Source organism: Puccinia triticina, chromosome 1A (assembly GCF_026914185.1).
Source record: "Puccinia triticina chromosome 1A, complete sequence".
NCBI lineage: Eukaryota > Fungi > Basidiomycota > Pucciniomycetes > Pucciniales > Pucciniaceae > Puccinia > Puccinia triticina.
Genome location: NC_070558.1, coordinates 6,585,421 through 6,604,311, shown reverse-complemented (window position 1 = coordinate 6,604,311; position 18,891 = coordinate 6,585,421). Strand labels below are relative to the sequence as shown.

The following is an 18,891-nucleotide window of genomic DNA, read 5'->3' as shown; positions in this document are numbered from 1 at the left end:
GAATGCTCATTACTGTCCAAACCAAGGGGGGAAAATTAGAGAGCACAGTATGGCATGCAACAAGAATGATAAAAAATGAAAAATTTTGAAACCATTTTCATATGCAGTTGCCATGGGGAGTTCTCATCGCAACAAACACATATATGTTATTTGTGATTGTTCAGGGGAGTTTTGTGGCTCTCTTTCAAATCAATCCGGCCAAAAAAAAACCTCATCAAAGACCAGCTGCCTCTTTAAACTGAAAGGATTGGTACCTACAAGCAATAAAATTGAAATCAAGCATTGGACCTTGGAGACTCTACACGCTAAACACAATCATGAACCTTTGGATGGACCAACATCCCACACTGCACACAAGAAACTTCTCCCTGCCAAACTTGAGGAGATCCCAAAGCTATTGCAATCAAATCTCAAGCCATCCCAGATCCTTCTGCAACCCCAAACATCAGATAATGAAACGTTTGCGACTAACAAAACTGTGAGCAAAGCGCTCCAGAGGATCCGCCGCGAAGATCTAGATGGTTGTTCACCAACTGAAGCCCTTTTGCAAGTATTGAAAGAATCAAACTGGATGTGGGATGTTCAGGTTGACCCAAACGGTAACATTCAGAATGTGTTTTTTGCTCACCCAGAATCCCTTCACCTTGCTGGCATCAACCATCACGTGGCCCTCTTAGATTCAACATACAAAACAAATAAATATGATATCCCTCTGCTTCACATTGTTGGTCAGGCAGTGTCCAATCAATTGTTCTCAGTCGGTTTCTGCTATATGACCTACCAAGATCAAGAGAACTACCTCTGGGCTGTTAACAATCTCAAAAAGCTTGTTTGGTGCCCTCAGCGCACGCCAAAGGTCTTTGTAACTGATTGAGATACTGCCTTACGCACTGCCAACGCTGAAACAATTACAATACATGGAGCGTATCTGGTAAACGTTTTTCATTGAAGTAACATCCTCAAAGTTGGCCAAGATTTATCAGGAGCGACTGGATACTTTGAAGAACTTGTTATCAACTTGTCCATCTGTTCTCAAATATCTTGAAAAAAATATCCTTCTGGTGAAAGAGCTATTTGTCGTTGCATGGGCATGCCAATTTCCTCACCTCTGAAACCTCAACACATCAAGGGTTGAATCTGGCCACGTTTACCTCAAGACCTTTGTGACAAACTCTAGGGGGGATTTGCTATCAGTCTTCAGCTCTTTGGCTTACGCTGTTGACTCCCAAATCAATCTGGTTCACGAGAGAATTGGTTGAGACGTTGTCAAAACGCTCATCAACGTTCCAAACTGCTTCATAACTCTCCTTGGCTATATCTCTACGTTTGCAATCAAAGAATGTCTCACTCAGCTTTCTCGGCTCTCCAAACTTGACCCAACAGAACATTGTTCTAAAACCTTTTTGATTGGGATTGGCATCCCTTGTGCGCATAAAATTTCAGAAATATTGGAAAGCAGCGGTTCTTTGTCACCCAAAGATTTCCATAAGCAGTGGCATTTGGAATTCAATCCTGAGATCTCGGTATGTGGAAGATATGTTGTTTTTCTGAAATTTATGTCCTGACCTGATCATCTCTCTCTATTGTTTTTGGATCAATTTTTCAGGAGACAGAAGAGGATGAAATTGATCTAGAGGATGAGATCTGTAATTTAACAGTAGCTCTCAATAACGAGCCAAAGGATAACCTTGGTAAAACCCTGGATCACATCAAGAGAATGCTTGACGGGACTCATACAACTGTTCCGATTCAAGCTCCAATTATCAAAACAAATACTAAGGGCAGGCCATCACTCAAGAAACGTGGGGTGAGATCAACCAAAAGAGACCCATCGGCATTTGAGATAGTTGAAGCCAAATTAAAGTTGGAAAAGAAGAAGAGGGCCCTGAAGGCTCCAAAACGGCAGTCCAACAGACTTAAAAAAAGCGGCAACAATAGCAATTCACCGGAAGAATCTGAGCCATCAAATGTTGACTCTTCCGATTCCAAATCCAATCAAGATCCAGTGGACAATGAGACTTCTCCAGACGAGTCTGAAGCCAAGGCAGTAGAATTCAATCGAGAAATTGAAATGAAAGTCAACAATCAATCTGACATCGCAAAGCACAAGCCATCTGAATCTGAGGTCGCCAAGCTTGAGCAATCCGACGCTCAAAAGCGTGAGGTCAAAAAGCTGGTCCTTTTGCCCGATCTGCTGTACAAAGCTCAGATACCCAGTCATCTTGTGGGATTTATCAAAGACATTTTTGAGCCGGAACCGGATGGAAATTGTGATTTTCAATGCGTGGCCAAGGCTGTTGGGTACAACAAAGATGGGTGGTTCCAAGTTAGAAAGGAGATGGTCAAAGAGATTCTTGCAAAGAAAGACTTATACTCAAAACTACAGGTCAAAGGAAAGATAATCAACAAGATTGTTGCTGGACTCAACATGAAGACCCTCAAAACCAAGGCCGGCCGCACTAAATGGTTTGAAAAGCTCTCCCATGGTCAAGTCCTTTCAAACGCAATCATACGACCAGTTTTTTTTGTTTTGCTTCCAACTTGTGACCCCTATCTTCCCCTGCGACTTGGACCAGACAATTCTCAAGATCCCGACCCAATCTATATGCTCGATGTCAACAAAAATCACTGGTTTCTGGTCAACATAGAGGTTAAGGATGGGGTAAAACCAATGTTTTGGCCACCCGCTTCACCTCCGAGGCTGCTAAAGTTTGGCTGGCTAAAATCCTGGGGGGGCTCAAGCTCTAACTTAACACAAGACCCTCTTTGGAGAGCCTGGTGCAGCCTGGCTGGCGCGGAGCGCCCCTTGCGAAGCGAGCCTCCAAAGGAGGGACTTGCGCCGCATACCCCCCTACCTGCCCTACTGTTTTTGGCATTTGGCAGGGCGTAATTTTAGAAACACTATCAAATTTGATCCACTCAACCTTTTTTTTTCTTGTTCAGTGTGCCATGACTGCCTGCTTCTTCTCTACAAGCATGCCAAAAATCAAGTGTCCCACTCACTTCAAAATTGGTCTTTTTCCTTGTTTTCCATGGGCAATACATCTTCAGGCTGCTTATGTAATGTAAAGCCACCAGTCAGAGTACAGGGAGTGGTGCCATCAAACCTGAGCACTTTGAAAGTCTTATTATGACAGTAAAAAATGGTGAGAAGGTCCAAAAATCATGCTACATATTCTACAAGATGCAGGAGAGGGAAGGGGTCATTTGGCTCAGCGGAACCTTCATTCTATTCCTCACGACTGAGGAGGTACAAGCAATAGAATGGAAAACAGCAAAAAAACAAGAAAGAGTAGGGCAAGCACTGGCGCATAGTGTATAAGCCCCTCCTTTGGAGGGTCCCTGCGGGATGGCGTCCCCCCTCCACAAAGAGAGGGTCTTAGTTAAGTTAGGCTCAAGCTCTACAACCGGCGCTATTTTTGATAGTTGTATTTTGCTTTTTTATTTCTTTCTATTTTTTCTTTTCTTACCCTTTTTTATGTTGTTTTATTTTCCTCCTTCTTGTTCTATTGCTGTGAATTAATGACAAGAAGCTCACAAAATAAAATTTGCAGCGCATTCATGCACGCCACAAATTATGTGGCGTGGAGGTTCATTTAAACCACAAACTGTGGTCAGTGTGGCTTTCCATGTACGCCAGAAATCATGAGAGTGAGGGGGAAGGGAGATCTTGGCCTCCGACAACTGCGCACACCATTTTTTGGGTGTCTTGAATCCCACACAGAGTAAGGGGGAAGGGAGATCTTGGCGTCCAAAAACCGCGCACACCATTTTTTTGGTGTCTTGAATCCCACGCGCCATCATTTGGCAATGTTTTGGCGTGTGACCCCCAAACACTGGTTGCATATGGGGTTCCAGGTGCAACACGCCATACTTCCTGGCGTAATACCCCTGGCACGCCAATATGTTTGGCTTGAAACAATTATCATGCCATCCCCTTGGCGTGCATAAAGGCTTGCCCTAAAATTATACCTGAAGTCTTCCATATGGAATTTTACTTTGAAGAAAAACAGGTTTTATTATTGAAACTAGAACCAGAACTGAAATGAAAAACAAGTTAGATATCAAGAATTGTTGAATAGTAGCACGATAGACTGTATTCAAAGAGAAGGTGAGCATACCACGGTGAGAGTGAGTTTTTGAGGGGAAAAGCACGGAAAGACTAAGATAGATAAGATCAAACAAAGAGATATAGTAGACACTGAAAAGAAAGAACAAGAAGGGAGGTTCAGATGGTGAGTAAGTTGACGACCGGAGTTTATTGACGAAGGCAGGATAGTGTTGTTTCTCACCAAATTGGAAAGATCCAATTGATGAGGTCTAGAGAGTGGGTCAGAGCCACTAGAATCAGAGGAGTTGAGCTTGAGGTGTGACCGAGATTGGGTCGAAAGCGATGAGATCGGATGATGATTGAAAAGAGAGAAAGGATGTAGAGTAGAGTGGATGGGAGGATGCGAAGGCGGATTGGAAACTTGAGGATGGGAATGGTGAGTGATGTCAAGGGTGAGAGTTTGGAGCGGAGGCCGAGCAGAAGGGCTGAATGTTGAAGTTCAAAGTTGAGAAGTCTGCTGAGGAGAGGCTTGAGATGAGCAAACAAGCTGCTTTTATAGATGAGAAGCGAGTGGCTGAGTTGTGGTTGCAGAGATTGCTTCAGTCGGCCAGCTTGTGGTTGTGAGAAGGTTTCAGGAATGACACGGCGGAGCTGGTGAGACTGGTCGATGAAGGTGTTTCAGGGAGTTTTAGGGAGAAGTTTGAGGAGAGAAAGAATGGAGGAGAGAACGGAAATGAGAGGAATCGGGAACCAATCGGGGACCCCGAGTGATGCACAAATCAGCGCGCTGTTGGTAGCGCAGCCAAGAGAAGGAGATTTCAACATACTTTGTTTTTTTTCACAAAGTGCCACCTTGTAAAAAAGTACCTTGCAAAATTGCATATTTGCAGCAAAAGCCTGAATTTTACAAGACAAATTTTGAGGAAGCAGTACACCAAGCAAAATATGTGTTGCAAAAATCAACAACAATGACTACCAGGTTCAAATTTACAACGTGTTGTGGAGATTTTACAGGGTGTTTTCACTCCTTTTTCCTTTGGAAAATTGACTTCCCCAAACTGCACATTGTCCAATATGCACTCCTCCTGAAATTATTGAAGGTGCAGGAGCAATAAGAGAATTCACTCCACTGACATCAACTTTGACCAAGGGTTATATGGTGATTCATGACTCACAGAAACTTCATAATTCCAGCAGAAGTTCATTTTTTCCAAGTGCAGTTGGTAGCAGTGGTTTTTCCAAAAAAAAAAAAAAAAGAAACTGCCTTGTAAATTTCCCACAGCAAAAATTTGAGCTTTGTAACCACTTTTGTTGATTTTTACAAGGTAGATTTTGTGCAGTGTACCAAAACCACCTTGTAAAATTTACACAACACCTTGTAATTTCAAACCTGGTTGCCATTGTTTTTGATTTTTACAAGGTACTAGAGGCCAAGGCGGCTTTGCCGCTGGAATTATAATTGTCAGTTGCATCGTCTCCCATGTTGCATATTATCTTGCTTCATAAGTCTAGCCACACTTTATTTTCCCTGCCTGGACCAAATGATTTGATCGATATTCATTTAGATCCTTGGGACCAGTCAGAAATGAAAACAACTTGTTTGCTTGACCACCATAGAATTCAAAAAACATGCTAGGACGGTTCCCATTTGAAATTCTTCAGAAACAGGAAAATTGCAAACCAGCAGAGCATTTGAGGTTTCAACTTACAAGCTCAAGCCAATTTGGCTGGTAATTTAATGAATTTCTGAAACCAACAAGAAGTGTTACACAAGCAAGCCAGCAGCAGTCAGGGTCAAATTTGAACTGTTCTAATAAATTGAAGGGTGTGACCAATGATTTTTCACAATTTCACCAGTGGTTATATCATGGAGACTTGACTATCTAGTCATGTACTCTGGCCAAAGGGGGATCACTGAGCTGTCTTTGAGCGTGTGTTGTGCTTGTGGTAGATTCCAGGCCGGATGACACAGCGCACAGTAGACATAAAGAATTGAGGAATGGGCATGGAATTGTGGATGCAACTCTGGAAGAATTTGAAGTTGCCAAAGAAAGGGGTGAGAGTGCATCCAGTGATTCATATTCCTCAATGCTGATTTCTGCAAGTTCCATCCTTTCACAAGACACACAAGCAACCCCTCAAAAGTCCGGTGTTGTGGCTCAACTCAAGTCACATGTTGATCCCAAAGCAATCATGGAAAACTTGCTCCAAAAGACTCTCAATGCCAACACTTGGATCTTGGTTGCTGATCAGAGTGGAAACATGTACGTCGGCATCAAGCAAACTGGTGAATTTCAGCACAGTAGCTTACTCACTGGCAGTCATGTCATCGCTGCAGGCTTGTTGAAATTTGATCAGGAGCAATTGACTTCGTTGAGTCCTCTCAGCAGACATTATTGCGCCGGCTCTGATCAGTTCACAACATTTGTCAAGATCTTAGAGCATGAGTGGGGATGCAACATGTTGAGGTGAGTTGAGAGATCTCAAAGCCTATATAACAGCAGCGGTGCGGATTGTCTCAAATGATGAAACCAATGGTCAAAAAGGGTCTCGATTTCGAAAGCCTTATTTTTGATCGGAGCCATGGAAAAATATGCGCACTTCAGCAAGAAGAAGGCGGAGATCAAGGCAATGATGAAGAAGCTGTCAACAATCAAGATCTGGAAGCGCTGGCGGCGGAGAAGGAAAAGAATGAAGACCGGCCGGCTCAAGTAGAAGCAGAGCACGCTTCCCACCAGGAAAACTCGCAAAAAACTGTGCGAGTGAATTGACTGGCGAGGGTGGCCGGGGAAGAAGAGTGCAAAGGAATCAAGAAGCAACAGAGCGCACTCAAAGATGGATGGCTGCGGATCTCTGTCATCTTGCCGAGCCCGCCGTGTGAGGGCAAGAAGAAGGAAGACATGACGGATGACGAGCGGGTGGAGTGCGGTGCTGCTGGAAATGTCTGCTCTACTTGGTTAGTCCGTGGTTTTGCTCAATCTGACCTTCTGTTATACCGTACAAATGTTCATGTAGCTCGTCGCAAGAGCCATGGCTAGGCAGAGAAAGTGCTGAATCTCATGATCATTACTACCCACACCGACTTGATCCAGGCCCCAGGCAGCCAACTGATATGGTCTTGACTCTTGAGAATACACCTTCAAGAATGAAAAAAAACAAGCCACAGAGTCATGGACTTTGATAATTGCATCTTACACATTGTTGCGTTCAGTACACCTTGTTACGCTCGGACGATCTCAGTCTGATAAAGCAAAATTAATGTTGTTTCAGTATTGTGTCTGTAGCATCCTTCCACTACTCCAATGAACACAATGTAATAGTTGATGACCAGCACAACACTCAACTTGAGCAATTGTAATGCTGACGGGCAAGCCACTCTTCTCATTGTAATCACTGATTTTTTGGAAACCAAAAAGAAGGTTCACACCGTGAAACAACAGTGAGGTCAGTGACAGGTGCCGTCGAGGTTCCCAGCAAAACAGAAACAAGTCAACTGCCATTCTCCGTTGTTGAATTCAATTCCTTTGAGCTTAGTCCCTCTTCCTGCGCTGTTACAATGCCATTCACCCTAATATTATTTTCATTTTTTTGTAACACACAAGAAATCATTATGTTAGTAAAAATTGCAAGGCCGACCAAATGTGTTGGAGTGAGGGGATAATAGAGAGAACAAAACTTGGATATTCCATTTGGAAAATTCACAGCCTTGGCATACAACCGTACAGATTTTCTGGGACTTGTGTTCCTGACAGGGGCTTGAGTGTAGACAGGGAAAACTTTTGACTTGGCATCTGTGAAAGCTGGTTTGGTTTACTGCATCGGCTGGGGGAATTTATCCAGATACACATTGTGCTGATAAAATACTCACATGAAATCTTGAAGGCCTGCACTGGATTGAGACTGCTTTTGGTGAAGACAAGCGAATGCACTTGATAGTGAGGGCTGCCGCTGGTTGAGATTGGTCGTTGGGGTGCTGGCGGAGCTTACTGAGCTGTAGGATCTTGTTTGGCAAGTGCTGTAGGCTTTTGCGCTGGCCACCCCGCTCTCTGAATTGACTTGCGCGGTATCCGAAACGGCTTAGAAGATGGTGCAGGAGATAGGAAAACCAGTGGTGACTTGCCTGGTTTGAGTTTATTGCAGATGTCTAGCCAATGGGGAGCGTGGCGCAGGGCTCAAAGGGTGGGGTTGCTTGATCCAAGATGAGGCAGAGGTGTGGTGGTGGTGTTGTTGGCCATGGTATCCAGGGTGGATTTGGGCAAGGGCTGGGTGGATGATTTATGCAGGGGTATATAAACCTGGGGTTTGTGATTGTTTAACCCCAGGGCGTTCTCTGCCGCTGCACTTCCAGCTTGCGGCTTGTCCTCCCCCCCTCCGCTGTTGCACTTGCGCAGTTTGAGGGGCTACACTCGTTGGCCCCCCTTTGCATAATGCCTTCAATGCGGCGCGCTGGGGGTCATCCTCTCACCATTTTTTAACCCTGCTAGACAGGGATGGATGGTGGGCCACAGTTCATCAGCTTGCTGATGTTAGGTGGCTGGTTGCATAGTTTGTTCATGTAAAACTTTGTTTGGCATTTGTAGAGGGAAAACCCTTCTTGTTTTTTTTCTGGAAGTTGTAGAGGGGGAACCCTTGATTTTTTTTTGTGATTTTTGCAGATCTGTAGGGGAAACCCTTGAAGTTTTCTTTTGTGATTCAGAGGCTTTAATAAACTTGGATGTTTTGCATGGTGTACTGCTCCCTCAAAATTTGCCCTGTAAAATTCAGGTTTTTGCTGCAAATATGCAATTTTGCAAGGTACTTTTTTTTACAAGGTGGCACTTTGCAAAAAAACACCAATTAAAATTCCACATGGAAGACTTCAGATATAATTTTGCAAGGTTGCTTTTACATTACCAGGTGGGAATCTAGCCAACACATTGTAAAATTACACATACCCCCCCTTAATGTGTACTTTTACAAAGATATTTTTTACAGGGCCTTGTACCTTGTAACATTCAATATCCCCCCAAAATAAGTCAAAAACACAAAAAATGTAATTTTTTGGTGTTTTTAATGTATTCTGGAAGTTTTTCCGTCAAACATCACCAAATACTTGAATATACAACAAATCAGTATTTGAGGGGCCCAAAAAATGTGTCAAATATCACCGTGCTATGCCCTGACCCAGACGAGTTTGTTGGGGTTGCATCTGCAGTTACTGTGCAGCTTGCGCAGTGACTGGCGTGAATTCGTCTGGGTGTTGCACGGAAAAATGCGACCCTTAACTCTTCACCGTGTTAGGTGTGCATTAACAACCAACCTAAAAATTACACACTACACATGGAGATTCTTTTACAGGCAGCTTCTCTGAACATATCCACTATGAGCCAATGTTCTGCTTCTCACAGACTGCGGTGACAGAGCCCCATTGACAAGCTTGTGGTACTTCAGCAACCCACTTTTTCCTTGCCAAATGGTGTCGTCTTAGTAGGAGAAGCTTTTGCTCCTAAATAATGAGAGTCTCTGTCACCATGAATTGTCCTGGGTAAGTAACATGTCACCCTCTTACGTTGGGTAGAGAGTGTCGGATCTGGGGTACAAGATCAGGTTAGACTGGCCATTCAGATGTTAGATTATGAATCTGGCAACTCAGGCTTTGTAGCTTAGTGGTAAAGCAGGCACCTAGAGTTAGCCCAACCCGGGTTCAAGTCCTGGTGGAGCCATTTCTTTTCTGACAGATTTACAGTCTTGAGCTCAAAGAGCCAAGCGTACCTGCAGAGGAGAGAGCACACCAGCGGGTCTAGGAGAGCCTTAGAGCATCCAGATTCCGTGAGGATGTTAGATTATGAATCTGGCAACTCAGGCTTTGTAGCTTAGTGGTAAAGCAGGCACCTAGAGTTAGCCCAACCCGCGTTCGAGTCCTGGTGGAGCCATTTCTGTTCTGACAGATTTACAGTCTCAAGCTCAAAGAGCCAAGCGTACCTGCAGAGGAGAGAGCACACCAGCGGGTCTAGGAGAGCCTTAGAGCATCCAGATTCCGGGAGCATGTTAGATTATGAATCTGGCAACTCAGGCTTTGTAGCTTAGTGGTAAAGCAGGCACTTAGAGTTAGCCCAACCTGGGTTCGAGTCCTGGTGGAGCCATTTCTTTTCCGACATCAGATTCCTTGCATCCGGATTGCTTTTGAACAGAAAACAAAACAGGGGTTCATCCGATCATGGCGATGAGGGATAGAGAGCTATCCATTCAATGAACCAACAGAAAGACTTTGTAAGATGCAGCAGATCAGGCAGCCGCAAATTGCCAAACGAAATAAAAAATCCGAATACAAGACCGAAGACGACAACCGAAGACACAAAAAAAGTCCACAAATCGATAGGATTCAATGGAATTGGCGGAGCTTGATGCCGGCCTCCAGGAAGATCTTCTGTGCCTGTTGGTCCATGGAGTAGGACTGGGAGTAGATGACTTCCTTGACGCCGCACTGGACGATCTTGATCGAGCATCTCAAGCAAGGGCATCTGTATCCGCGCATGCAAATCACTCAGAACGCCCCCCTCTCGTACATCAGATCCGGGGGAAAGAGACTGACGTGTTGCAATAGAGAGTCGAGTTCGTGATCCGGTCCCGGCCGGCTTCCAGTAACGCATTCTCCTCCGCATGCAAACACAAACACTCTTCCAGGTTCTCTCCGCATCCGGCTACTACTTTGTCGCGCGAGGTCAGCCGGCCCGGCGCGTAGTTCTTGCCATTGCATCGCCCGCATCCTCCCTCGTTACAATTGACTGCCAAGAGCCAGAAGGTGGGTGGAGGGCTGTGATCAGGCTGAGCTTGTGGTTTTCGGCTCTCGACTGGGAGGAGGGAAATGCGTACCCATTCCGCGAGGGGTGCCGTTGTAGCCCGTGCTGAGGACGCGCTTGTCGACGGTGACGAGGACGGCGCCGACTCTGCGTTTCATGCAGTTACTTCTGAGCGAGGCGAGATTAGCGAGCGAGGTGAAGTAAGTGTCCCAGGATGGACGGATAGATTTGCGGATGTTGGGGAGATGGAGGTCGGTGAGGGAGACGAGGAAGGCGGGGAGGGGGAGGTCGTTGGTGATCGAGTACGCGACGAGACTCATCAGCGTGCGGATCGAGCTCGGCCCCTCCTCTTCTCTCTCTGATGCATCGGTCGCCGCCGGGCTGCCCACTTTCATCTGCTCTAGCTTTCGCGTCAGTTGCGACGGCATGCTCAGCATCATCTCCTCCATCTCCGTCGCGAGTCCTTCCTCCCCCGCCGGCGCCCTGCTCCCGAATTGTATCGTATCATCTTCCCTCACAAACTCTTCAAAGCTTCTTTACTTGCCTCACGAAGACAAAAGCCCCCCCGAAGAATGTTCCGACCGTCGAGATGTGTGTGCCAAAAGCCGCATCTTCAGTCAGTTCCTTCGTCCGACCGCTCCGTTCGTAATCAAGAAGGGAGGAGACATTACAGGGAGGAAGGGTTTTGAGCGATGGAGAGCGTCCTAGCCCAACGGTCGAGGAGTCTGGCCTGGACGAAGACGAGGACGAAGGATGGGCGTTTGACGAAGGGCACGATGTCTGCTTTGGAGCGAAGATCGAGGGTGACGAAATGGTGGGTCCAGTTGGAGGTCGAGAAGTCGAGGAGTTCCTGGGCGGAGGAGAAGACGATCTGGGGGGAGGAGGCGGGGTCGGCGGATCCGGCCTGGCCCGGCTTCTCCTCTTCGGGTCCAGCCGCCATGGTGCTAGTCGCTGCTGGCCCGGGGTCGATGGAGAGCAGCCGGAACGAGTGCCGGCGCACGAGCTCCTCGGCGATCGTCTTCTTCCCCGCCCCTCGCGGTCCAATCAGGCCGATCAACATCGTCTCCGCGGCTTCGACTTGCTTCGGGTCGGCGGTCAAGCGCTCGTTCCGTCGTGGTTCCCGCTGGATGTAGCGTGTGTACAGCTCGGCGGGAACTTGGCCAGTGCCCGGCGCGTGGCGAGCGCGTGATCCGCTCGACCCGCTCAGAAAAACACAAACAACACGCAACCAACGCCATCTCACTGCTTCGTGCTGACCCCAGGACCGCTTGAATAAATGCGTTTTTGAGATGCTTGGAGAGATTGGCAGCATTCTCCTGGATTTTCCCCTGAGCTTTTCAACTCCCAATAGCCCCCAATCCAACCAGGAACCAGGCAAGGTAAATTTGTACGAGGAGAACGTGTTTTCTGGAGGTCCATTGATTTACTTTGGTCAGAGAGAAGAGAAAACAAGATAAAGTGCCCTTGAAGGCTCCCAATGGGGGCCAGGGGAGCTTAGCACAAAGTGAAGCATGTAGATGAGGAAGCCAATATAGATATATTTTGTTTGATTTCCGCAGAGGTTTGCGCCGCGGTCATAGCAGAGAATCAGTCGAAGTGCTTCAAGGTTCAAGTGAGAGTGACGGATTGGATGTCAGTGATCATCCCAAGAGGTCTCGACCGGAACGGTTGCATCCTCGACGTACTTGAAGCTTGTTGGGCAGGACATCCCTCTGGCCTCTACATACACCGCGACTATGTACTCGTCCAACGAAAGCTAAAAATAGCAAATCACAAACAAATTGTTGGAGTACGGGGGAGCCAACAGGGTAAACTTTAGTCATCTTAGTTTATCCTCCAGTTATGCATGTATCAAACCATGTAGATACATGCATACCTGCGGCACAGTCCACATTGTACTTAGTCTAGTCAACACGGCAGTACCGGTTCCTTTCTCTCTTCACCGAGTTTGGACCCGATACTGGCCGTGCTTGAGCTCACCCGCGACGCACTTCTTATCGTCAGTTGTGCATTCGCTCCCTGAGCGTCTTATACAAATAAATCAAACCCGCGCGGGGAGATTTACGGAAGACTGGAATCGAGATTTCGAGGCAAGAATATTGTTCTTACAATGTTTCTTTTGTCGATCAGGCAGGGCTTTACCGGCCCAGTTATTCCCTTCACGTCGTATGTAACACAGCACCATGTGACGATATTTTTTACGTCACACCGGAACCTGCGTTCAACTTCCTGGGCCTGAATCTCGAGGGCGAGGAATAAGGAAATGATAGCTGGGCTTAGAATCGAGCGCATGATGACTTGGTACTACTACGGTGACTTCTGGATGAGTCTTCGGTGGGGGGCTGCTATGTGTGGGCGGAAACCAGCAGGGTCTTATAGACAAACAATGGAGGACTTTCAGTCCGGCAAAAGCGTTGAGCCTCTCGGGCACCGCCAACGAGCCCATTGTGTGTGCACTCTCGGCGGGAGGCTCGGGGCGAATCGAGAAGAGGCGAGGCAGGGCGAGGCGCCACCACACGGCCGAAAGCTGTTCGCGCCACACCGGCGCCTCTCGAGACGACTGAAGGCGTCGCCATGGGGCACACTTGACCCGCCGCCCGGGAAGAATCCAAGTCGGCCTGGCATTATGAGTCACCACTCCGCCCCACGAACGGCGCGCCACGGCCTCTGGGAACAAGCTACGCCGGATGCAACCCCGGCGGCCCCCATGGGGCCAATCTCGTATTCCAAAAGCGACGTTATTTGGTGTGAATGAGGAGGCTTCAGGCGCCGAAGTGGGTCGCCATAAGACCTTCATGAACCGGATCGACATGACTCGGACCTTGTTGGTTGGATCGCTGAGCCAAACCGTGATTTTTACCCTCCATGGCCACCTTGGCTTTTTCTGCTGAGGTTGACGGATTCTCCATCATGGCCCCCAATTAAGGTCGCGTGGCCGATGCCAGGGTCGACGATCAACTTCATCCATTCGGCGATCTCCAGATTCATGGAGAGTTTCCACTCAACGTGAGGAGATCCTGAAGAAATCAAGGGACAAAACGATGCCGCACAGTATCATAACAACGTAAACTTGGTCTTGTAATACTTCGGTTTGGCCAAGTGTTCATCAAAATACAATACAGAATTAGCCAGAAACTTGCCGTTGGTTACCTTAGATTATCATTCATGATTGTATATCATCCTTGTCTCAGTTGGGGCTCAGATGGTTGGAACACCATGAACAACTCAAATTCAATGACAAGCTATCGCACTCCAAAAAAAAGTCAAGCAACTGCTAGCAGTTGAAATGTGGGTTACTGCTGTGGAACTGCTGGTCTAGCTCCACCCATACACACACAAGCCTTTTCTGCACATCCACTGTGCATTGAAGCATGGTCAACAGTAAGCCTTGAAAAAGGCTTGTGTTATATCAAAAGCTTGCTTGGAGCTCTTGCATGTCAACTGCTTGCAGTTGCTTGACTTTTTCTTGCAGTGTTGGATAACTAAAAAAAATGTCAATGTGCATTTCGATATCGTTCCACGGATTCGCCTTTTGGAGCAGACAGTTATAAACAGATACAACACAAACACTGTAGACAGAGATAAAGGATCCCGAGCCCGGACTTCTGTTCTGCTAGGAGATTTAAAGAATTTGCTGTGATTCTTTCGTCCACGCTATGGAGGGCGGAAAGGATTGCGGGTCGGGAGTTCAAGGACAGAAAGTGACGGTATACTGGTGTGTGTAAGGCAAGGAACGAGTCAGAGATCGCCGATGAAGATCACAAGGACTTGGGTGGTTTAACTTTGAGCTTCAGCTTCACTTACGTCTGCGCCCGCGGCGCAAGTCCAGAGCGCACTTTGGCTGCCTTCCTGTGTCCCTCAGAGAGAAAGAAATAAACGGGATCAGGTTTCTAACAATTTAAAGTATACACACACGTCTTTTCGAGTGAAATGGCTTCTTACATCATAGGCGTAAGCATAAGCATCGGGACATTTTCTGCGAAAGGTTTATCATGCACATCAGCGCATCGGTTCTGTGTCAGATAAATATAGTCGCGTATAGGAATATTGCAGCTAGCCCTTTGAAGTAGTCGTAATGTTGCACTCCGTTTGGGGGGCAGGTGTCTGGTCTATCGTGACTGCCGGTGCAGCAATTCGCCGAATCGTCGTGGGTGCCGTCCAAGTTAGCCTAGTGTTGTACAGAAAACAAAAAACAAAAAACAAAAACGATGGAATGTTTTAGGGGGTTGGATGATGGGCGAGGCCGGGCTCTGATGTGGACATGGACACCTGGCAGGCGGAGAGACAGCCAATGACGACGCCCTCTACGTCCTTGACCTTCATCCTTTCGTCGGGGCAGTCCGGGTTTAAGTCTGGCCTGCAGGTCGGAGCAGGGCACTCCTTGTTGTTGCTAATCGACACAGGCAAGTTGTACCCGTCGACATTCGAGATATCGTAGAAGTCTTTCTCGCCCTCGCCGTTTAACTTGAACTCGGCCAGAGTCGCCGGAGCTGAAACGAAAAAAGACGATGCCCGTCAATAAGATGTCTGATAAAATCATGACCACACCATCAAGCTGAGAGATACAAAATGTACTCACGAACTCCCGATCCAGTGCTGGCGTCACAGACCAAGCCTCCGTTACAGCCTCCGGTCTACAGAGGTCGGACATGGTAAATAAGACGGGACACTGTCATGATTGCGTCCGAAGAAGGAGTGGTCGCTCACGGCACAGGAAGTCGGGCCTGGTCTGGAAAAGTCGCAGTTTCTTCTGCCCCAAAATCTGCCCGCCCAGCCATCGGGGACCTGGAAGCTCGCCTGGCTGTCCCTGGGCGCCTCCCAGCCGGCGGCTTGGCTGGTGAGCTGGGCTGCATGGATTCACAGCCAAAGCTCAGCATGCGCGACTCTCTGCGACACTCTGGACACACGCGCAATGGAGCGATGGCTGGGACAGCTTACTGGGCGAATCGGGGTTCGTGAAGTAGGCTGGCCCTGTGTGGTCCGAAGAGCGGACAAGCAGGGACGGTCAGGAAGCTTGCCCCGCACCAGCTTCCCGCGCAGGAAAACACTCAACAGATCGTCAGCGGGCAGTTGTTTCTGACGGTAAACGTCCTGCCAAGGATGCCCGAAGCAAAGCACAGCTGAGCGACGGAGACTGCTATGATGGGTTTCATCGGGTCAAAGTGGATGGGAAGTCGTGGAGGGTGCGCTTGATCTGGTGGTGATCGACGGCAGGAACTGGATGAGGAGGCGATTGGACTGGAGGGGTGTGGACGCGGAGCAAAGCAGCCTCTATTTATACCCCATCCCTTCTGCCCGACTCCTGGCACTGCGTCTCGGCTGGATGACGATCATCAAGAGCCCTTCGCGTATGAGGTAGAGGCTTCCCTCCAGATTACGTAAGAATTTCAGACGACGGCAAGTCAGCCGATTCTATTTATCAGGGACACTTTCGAGTTGCAGACGTTGGACACGACGGGAAGGTCAGCAGCCCACACATTCGTGACCCATCCTTCAGTCCAGGGCTGACCCGCTGGGGCATAGCGAGAGTCTCGGGGAAGTCTGGACAGCCACAGCACACTGGCTTCGGAGTCTCATCGAGGCGCATTCAAGAGGCCTTACTGGAGGACTTCCCGTCGCAATCTGGGAGCAATCTGAGAGCCTCCCAGAGTCTCAAAGCCTAAATTTCCCTGCGAAATTTGGCTCAGATCTGGGTCTGGAAGGGGTTCCCAGATTGACGGGAAGTCCTCCACTCATCCATCAACGGCCACTCGTCACACAAATTAACGCTCGATGCATCACTCCGACCGGCCAGGCTGATGTAGGCCACAGGTTTATGATCCCCAGCAACGGTAAATTGCATCATCGACTTCAGCCAAGCCGGCACACCAAAAGGGCGTTCCCGATGCGAGTGTTTTGTAATACAGCTGGCTCCTGTGCACAGCAGCAGCTTATTCAGGCCTCTATAGAACAAGTAGGCGCAGAGAGTCTTTTAAAAGACCAGCGAGTGTTAGGACACGACACGAGACTGAACAAGAGACGACCGGCGAGCACACCTGATGTGTGAGACGAGAGTTGAAACAGAAGTGAGAAACTGAATGAAGAAAAAGAGGAAATAGAAAAGAGTACACAATTGCTATTTAAACTGACATTCAATATAGGTTTCACTTAGGTTTACAACTCTGACTATCACTACATGACCGGTTGATGAGTATGCTAATACTGAGATTCCAATAGCCTCAAGGCATCACCCCGCATCTCCGATGAAAAACGCATAATAAGCAGCGCTAGGCTGTTGGGAAGATTCACATGGTTTGACGGCCACAAGAGGGAAAGTACCAGTGGATAGTTGCTGTAGTAAAGGAAGCAAGAACTGGTGGCAGTAAAATTAATTATTGGTTCTCCACTGGCATGAATAAGATTCAACTCACATGTAACTCATCAAAGACGGAGGTCTTGAGCAAATCGTACAGGGTTTTAGCTTCATCAGCGGCCCTTTGGCGACCATATGAATGCGCTTTTTGATTACAGTATTTAATGGTAGCCCAAAGATAAAGATATTCTATACAAGACCACGGTAAGGCTTGTCAAATTTGCCAAAGTAGGATCAGCTGATTGAGCACTCTAACTTCAAAAGCTGTCCCAGCATGCATGAAAGCCGCAATACCGGGCTGTTTGACATTGGTGGAGCTGACCACAGCGGCCCAGATATCTGCAACCAAAGGAGGTAGTTTGTTCCCCGCCAGAATGGCTTTCTGGAAATGGGGACACCCTTTGTCATTCTTTCCTTTCTGGGTGTATCCATCTTGAAAAACTTCAAAGAACTAAGATATTATATTTAAATCAGACTCTGTAGCTTTGACTAAATAAATCTGATTGATTAAACAAATGAGTATCTTGATTGATTGAAATTTACCTAAGAGCAGGTACAAGGGCCGCTCTCTACTTTAGAATGAGATGAGGATAAGATAATAAAAGATGTTGTCTGTCAACGGTCTAGCGCAAGAAATGACATTTGTCAGTTTCTTCTGCTACTTTAGCTTATCCCAAGGGTTCATTTGAGCCTTACAGAATTGGTCTTTGGACCTAAGTGACTTCTCACTTGGCTTTGGTGAAACGGCGGAGTAAAGATGCGACGTTGTCTAAGATAGTTCAACGTCCCATCAGCATCTGCCTTTTTTTCAGCCTTTTTAGCCACACAAATCACTTACCAATAGGTTCTCCTGCTCTTTGAGCGGTATCGGTGTGTTCAGTCTGTTTGTCTTTGATGGTTTTGTCTAAGATAACGAGATAGAGCATTAGCTTCTATCTGTTCAGCTTTTTGTTAGATATCTGCAGCCGCTTACCTTTGGTGCTAGCTGAGATTCTTTCAATGAGCAAATGTGGGCCGGGATTTTCTAGAAGCCTAACCTTGCTGCTCACATGCTTTGGATATGTTTACATCAAAGAGATGAATTCAGTTTCACAACCCCCGCGGTGCTGACTGCGGAAATGGTTTGCGTTTGCTTACCAGATTCCACAGCTGATTTTGTTCCGGGTGTCTTTCTCAATTTATGAGTTAGACACCATTCCCCTGAGCTGGAATTCTCACACATCTCAATGCCCTTTTAGATTTCCTTGTGAGGATCCCTGTCCGCAGCAGATTGCAGGACACCACCTGCACTTGAAGCTTAATGGATTCTCCGGTTGTCAGTCTTGTTGCACACCAACAGTTCAATGTAAAGCAGAATATTGCCATATAAAGATTTTTTCTCTTCCTTTTTTTCCTCACTATGATCTCAACTTCATCAGTGTCTTGGTAGTTTTTGTGGCATGTGTCTGTGGTATCTGCCTAGATAAGAAAAGAAAAGGAATAACAAAGTAAAAGTCAACATCATGAGATTATTGTTCTGTAAATAAAGTAAGCTAATTATAGAAGTTTGAAACATTTTTTGTGGAGTTTCTTGATTTCTTGGTCTTTCCTGACCCACTTGGTTTGGGAGTTTTCTGTAGAGATGGCCCCTGTGAACCCGGGTGGGTACCCGCCAGCTTTTTTGCCAAAAGTTTGACACCCGCATCCGCACCCGCACCGCCTGGGGCAGT

At 47.2% G+C, this 18,891-nt stretch overlaps 4 protein-coding genes across 4 annotated transcripts; 1 reads left to right on the top strand and 3 right to left on the bottom strand.

The window, feature by feature from the left end:
* Positions 1–6,244: 6,244 nt before the first annotated feature.
* Positions 6,245–6,766, top strand: PtA15_1A726 (uncharacterized protein; the record flags this gene model as incomplete). The annotated part of the gene is made up of 2 exons (XM_053165783.1): positions 6,245–6,519; positions 6,598–6,766. 2 exons carry the CDS (start codon positions 6,245–6,247, stop codon positions 6,764–6,766), a joined length of 444 nt encoding a protein of 147 aa, XP_053016940.1.
* A 3,646-nt stretch (positions 6,767–10,412) lies between these two features.
* Positions 10,413–11,279, bottom strand: PtA15_1A725 (uncharacterized protein; the record flags this gene model as incomplete). The annotated part of the gene is made up of 3 exons (XM_053165782.1): positions 10,413–10,551; positions 10,623–10,815; positions 10,904–11,279. The coding sequence occupies 3 exons, from the start codon at positions 11,277–11,279 to the stop codon at positions 10,413–10,415; spliced, it is 708 nt and encodes a 235-aa protein (XP_053016939.1).
* Positions 11,280–11,497: 218 nt separating this feature from the next.
* PtA15_1A724 (uncharacterized protein) lies at positions 11,498–13,276 on the bottom strand (the record flags this gene model as incomplete). The annotated part of the gene is made up of 3 exons (XM_053165781.1): positions 11,498–12,032; positions 13,046–13,134; positions 13,226–13,276. 3 exons carry the CDS (start codon positions 13,274–13,276, stop codon positions 11,498–11,500), a joined length of 675 nt encoding a protein of 224 aa, XP_053016938.1.
* Positions 13,277–14,848: 1,572 nt separating this feature from the next.
* On the bottom strand, positions 14,849–15,983 carry PtA15_1A723 (uncharacterized protein; the record flags this gene model as incomplete). The annotated part of the gene is made up of 6 exons (XM_053165780.1): positions 14,849–14,998; positions 15,100–15,320; positions 15,410–15,464; positions 15,538–15,677; positions 15,769–15,801; positions 15,884–15,983. The coding sequence occupies 6 exons, from the start codon at positions 15,981–15,983 to the stop codon at positions 14,849–14,851; spliced, it is 699 nt and encodes a 232-aa protein (XP_053016937.1).
* Positions 15,984–18,891: the final 2,908 nt, after the last annotated feature.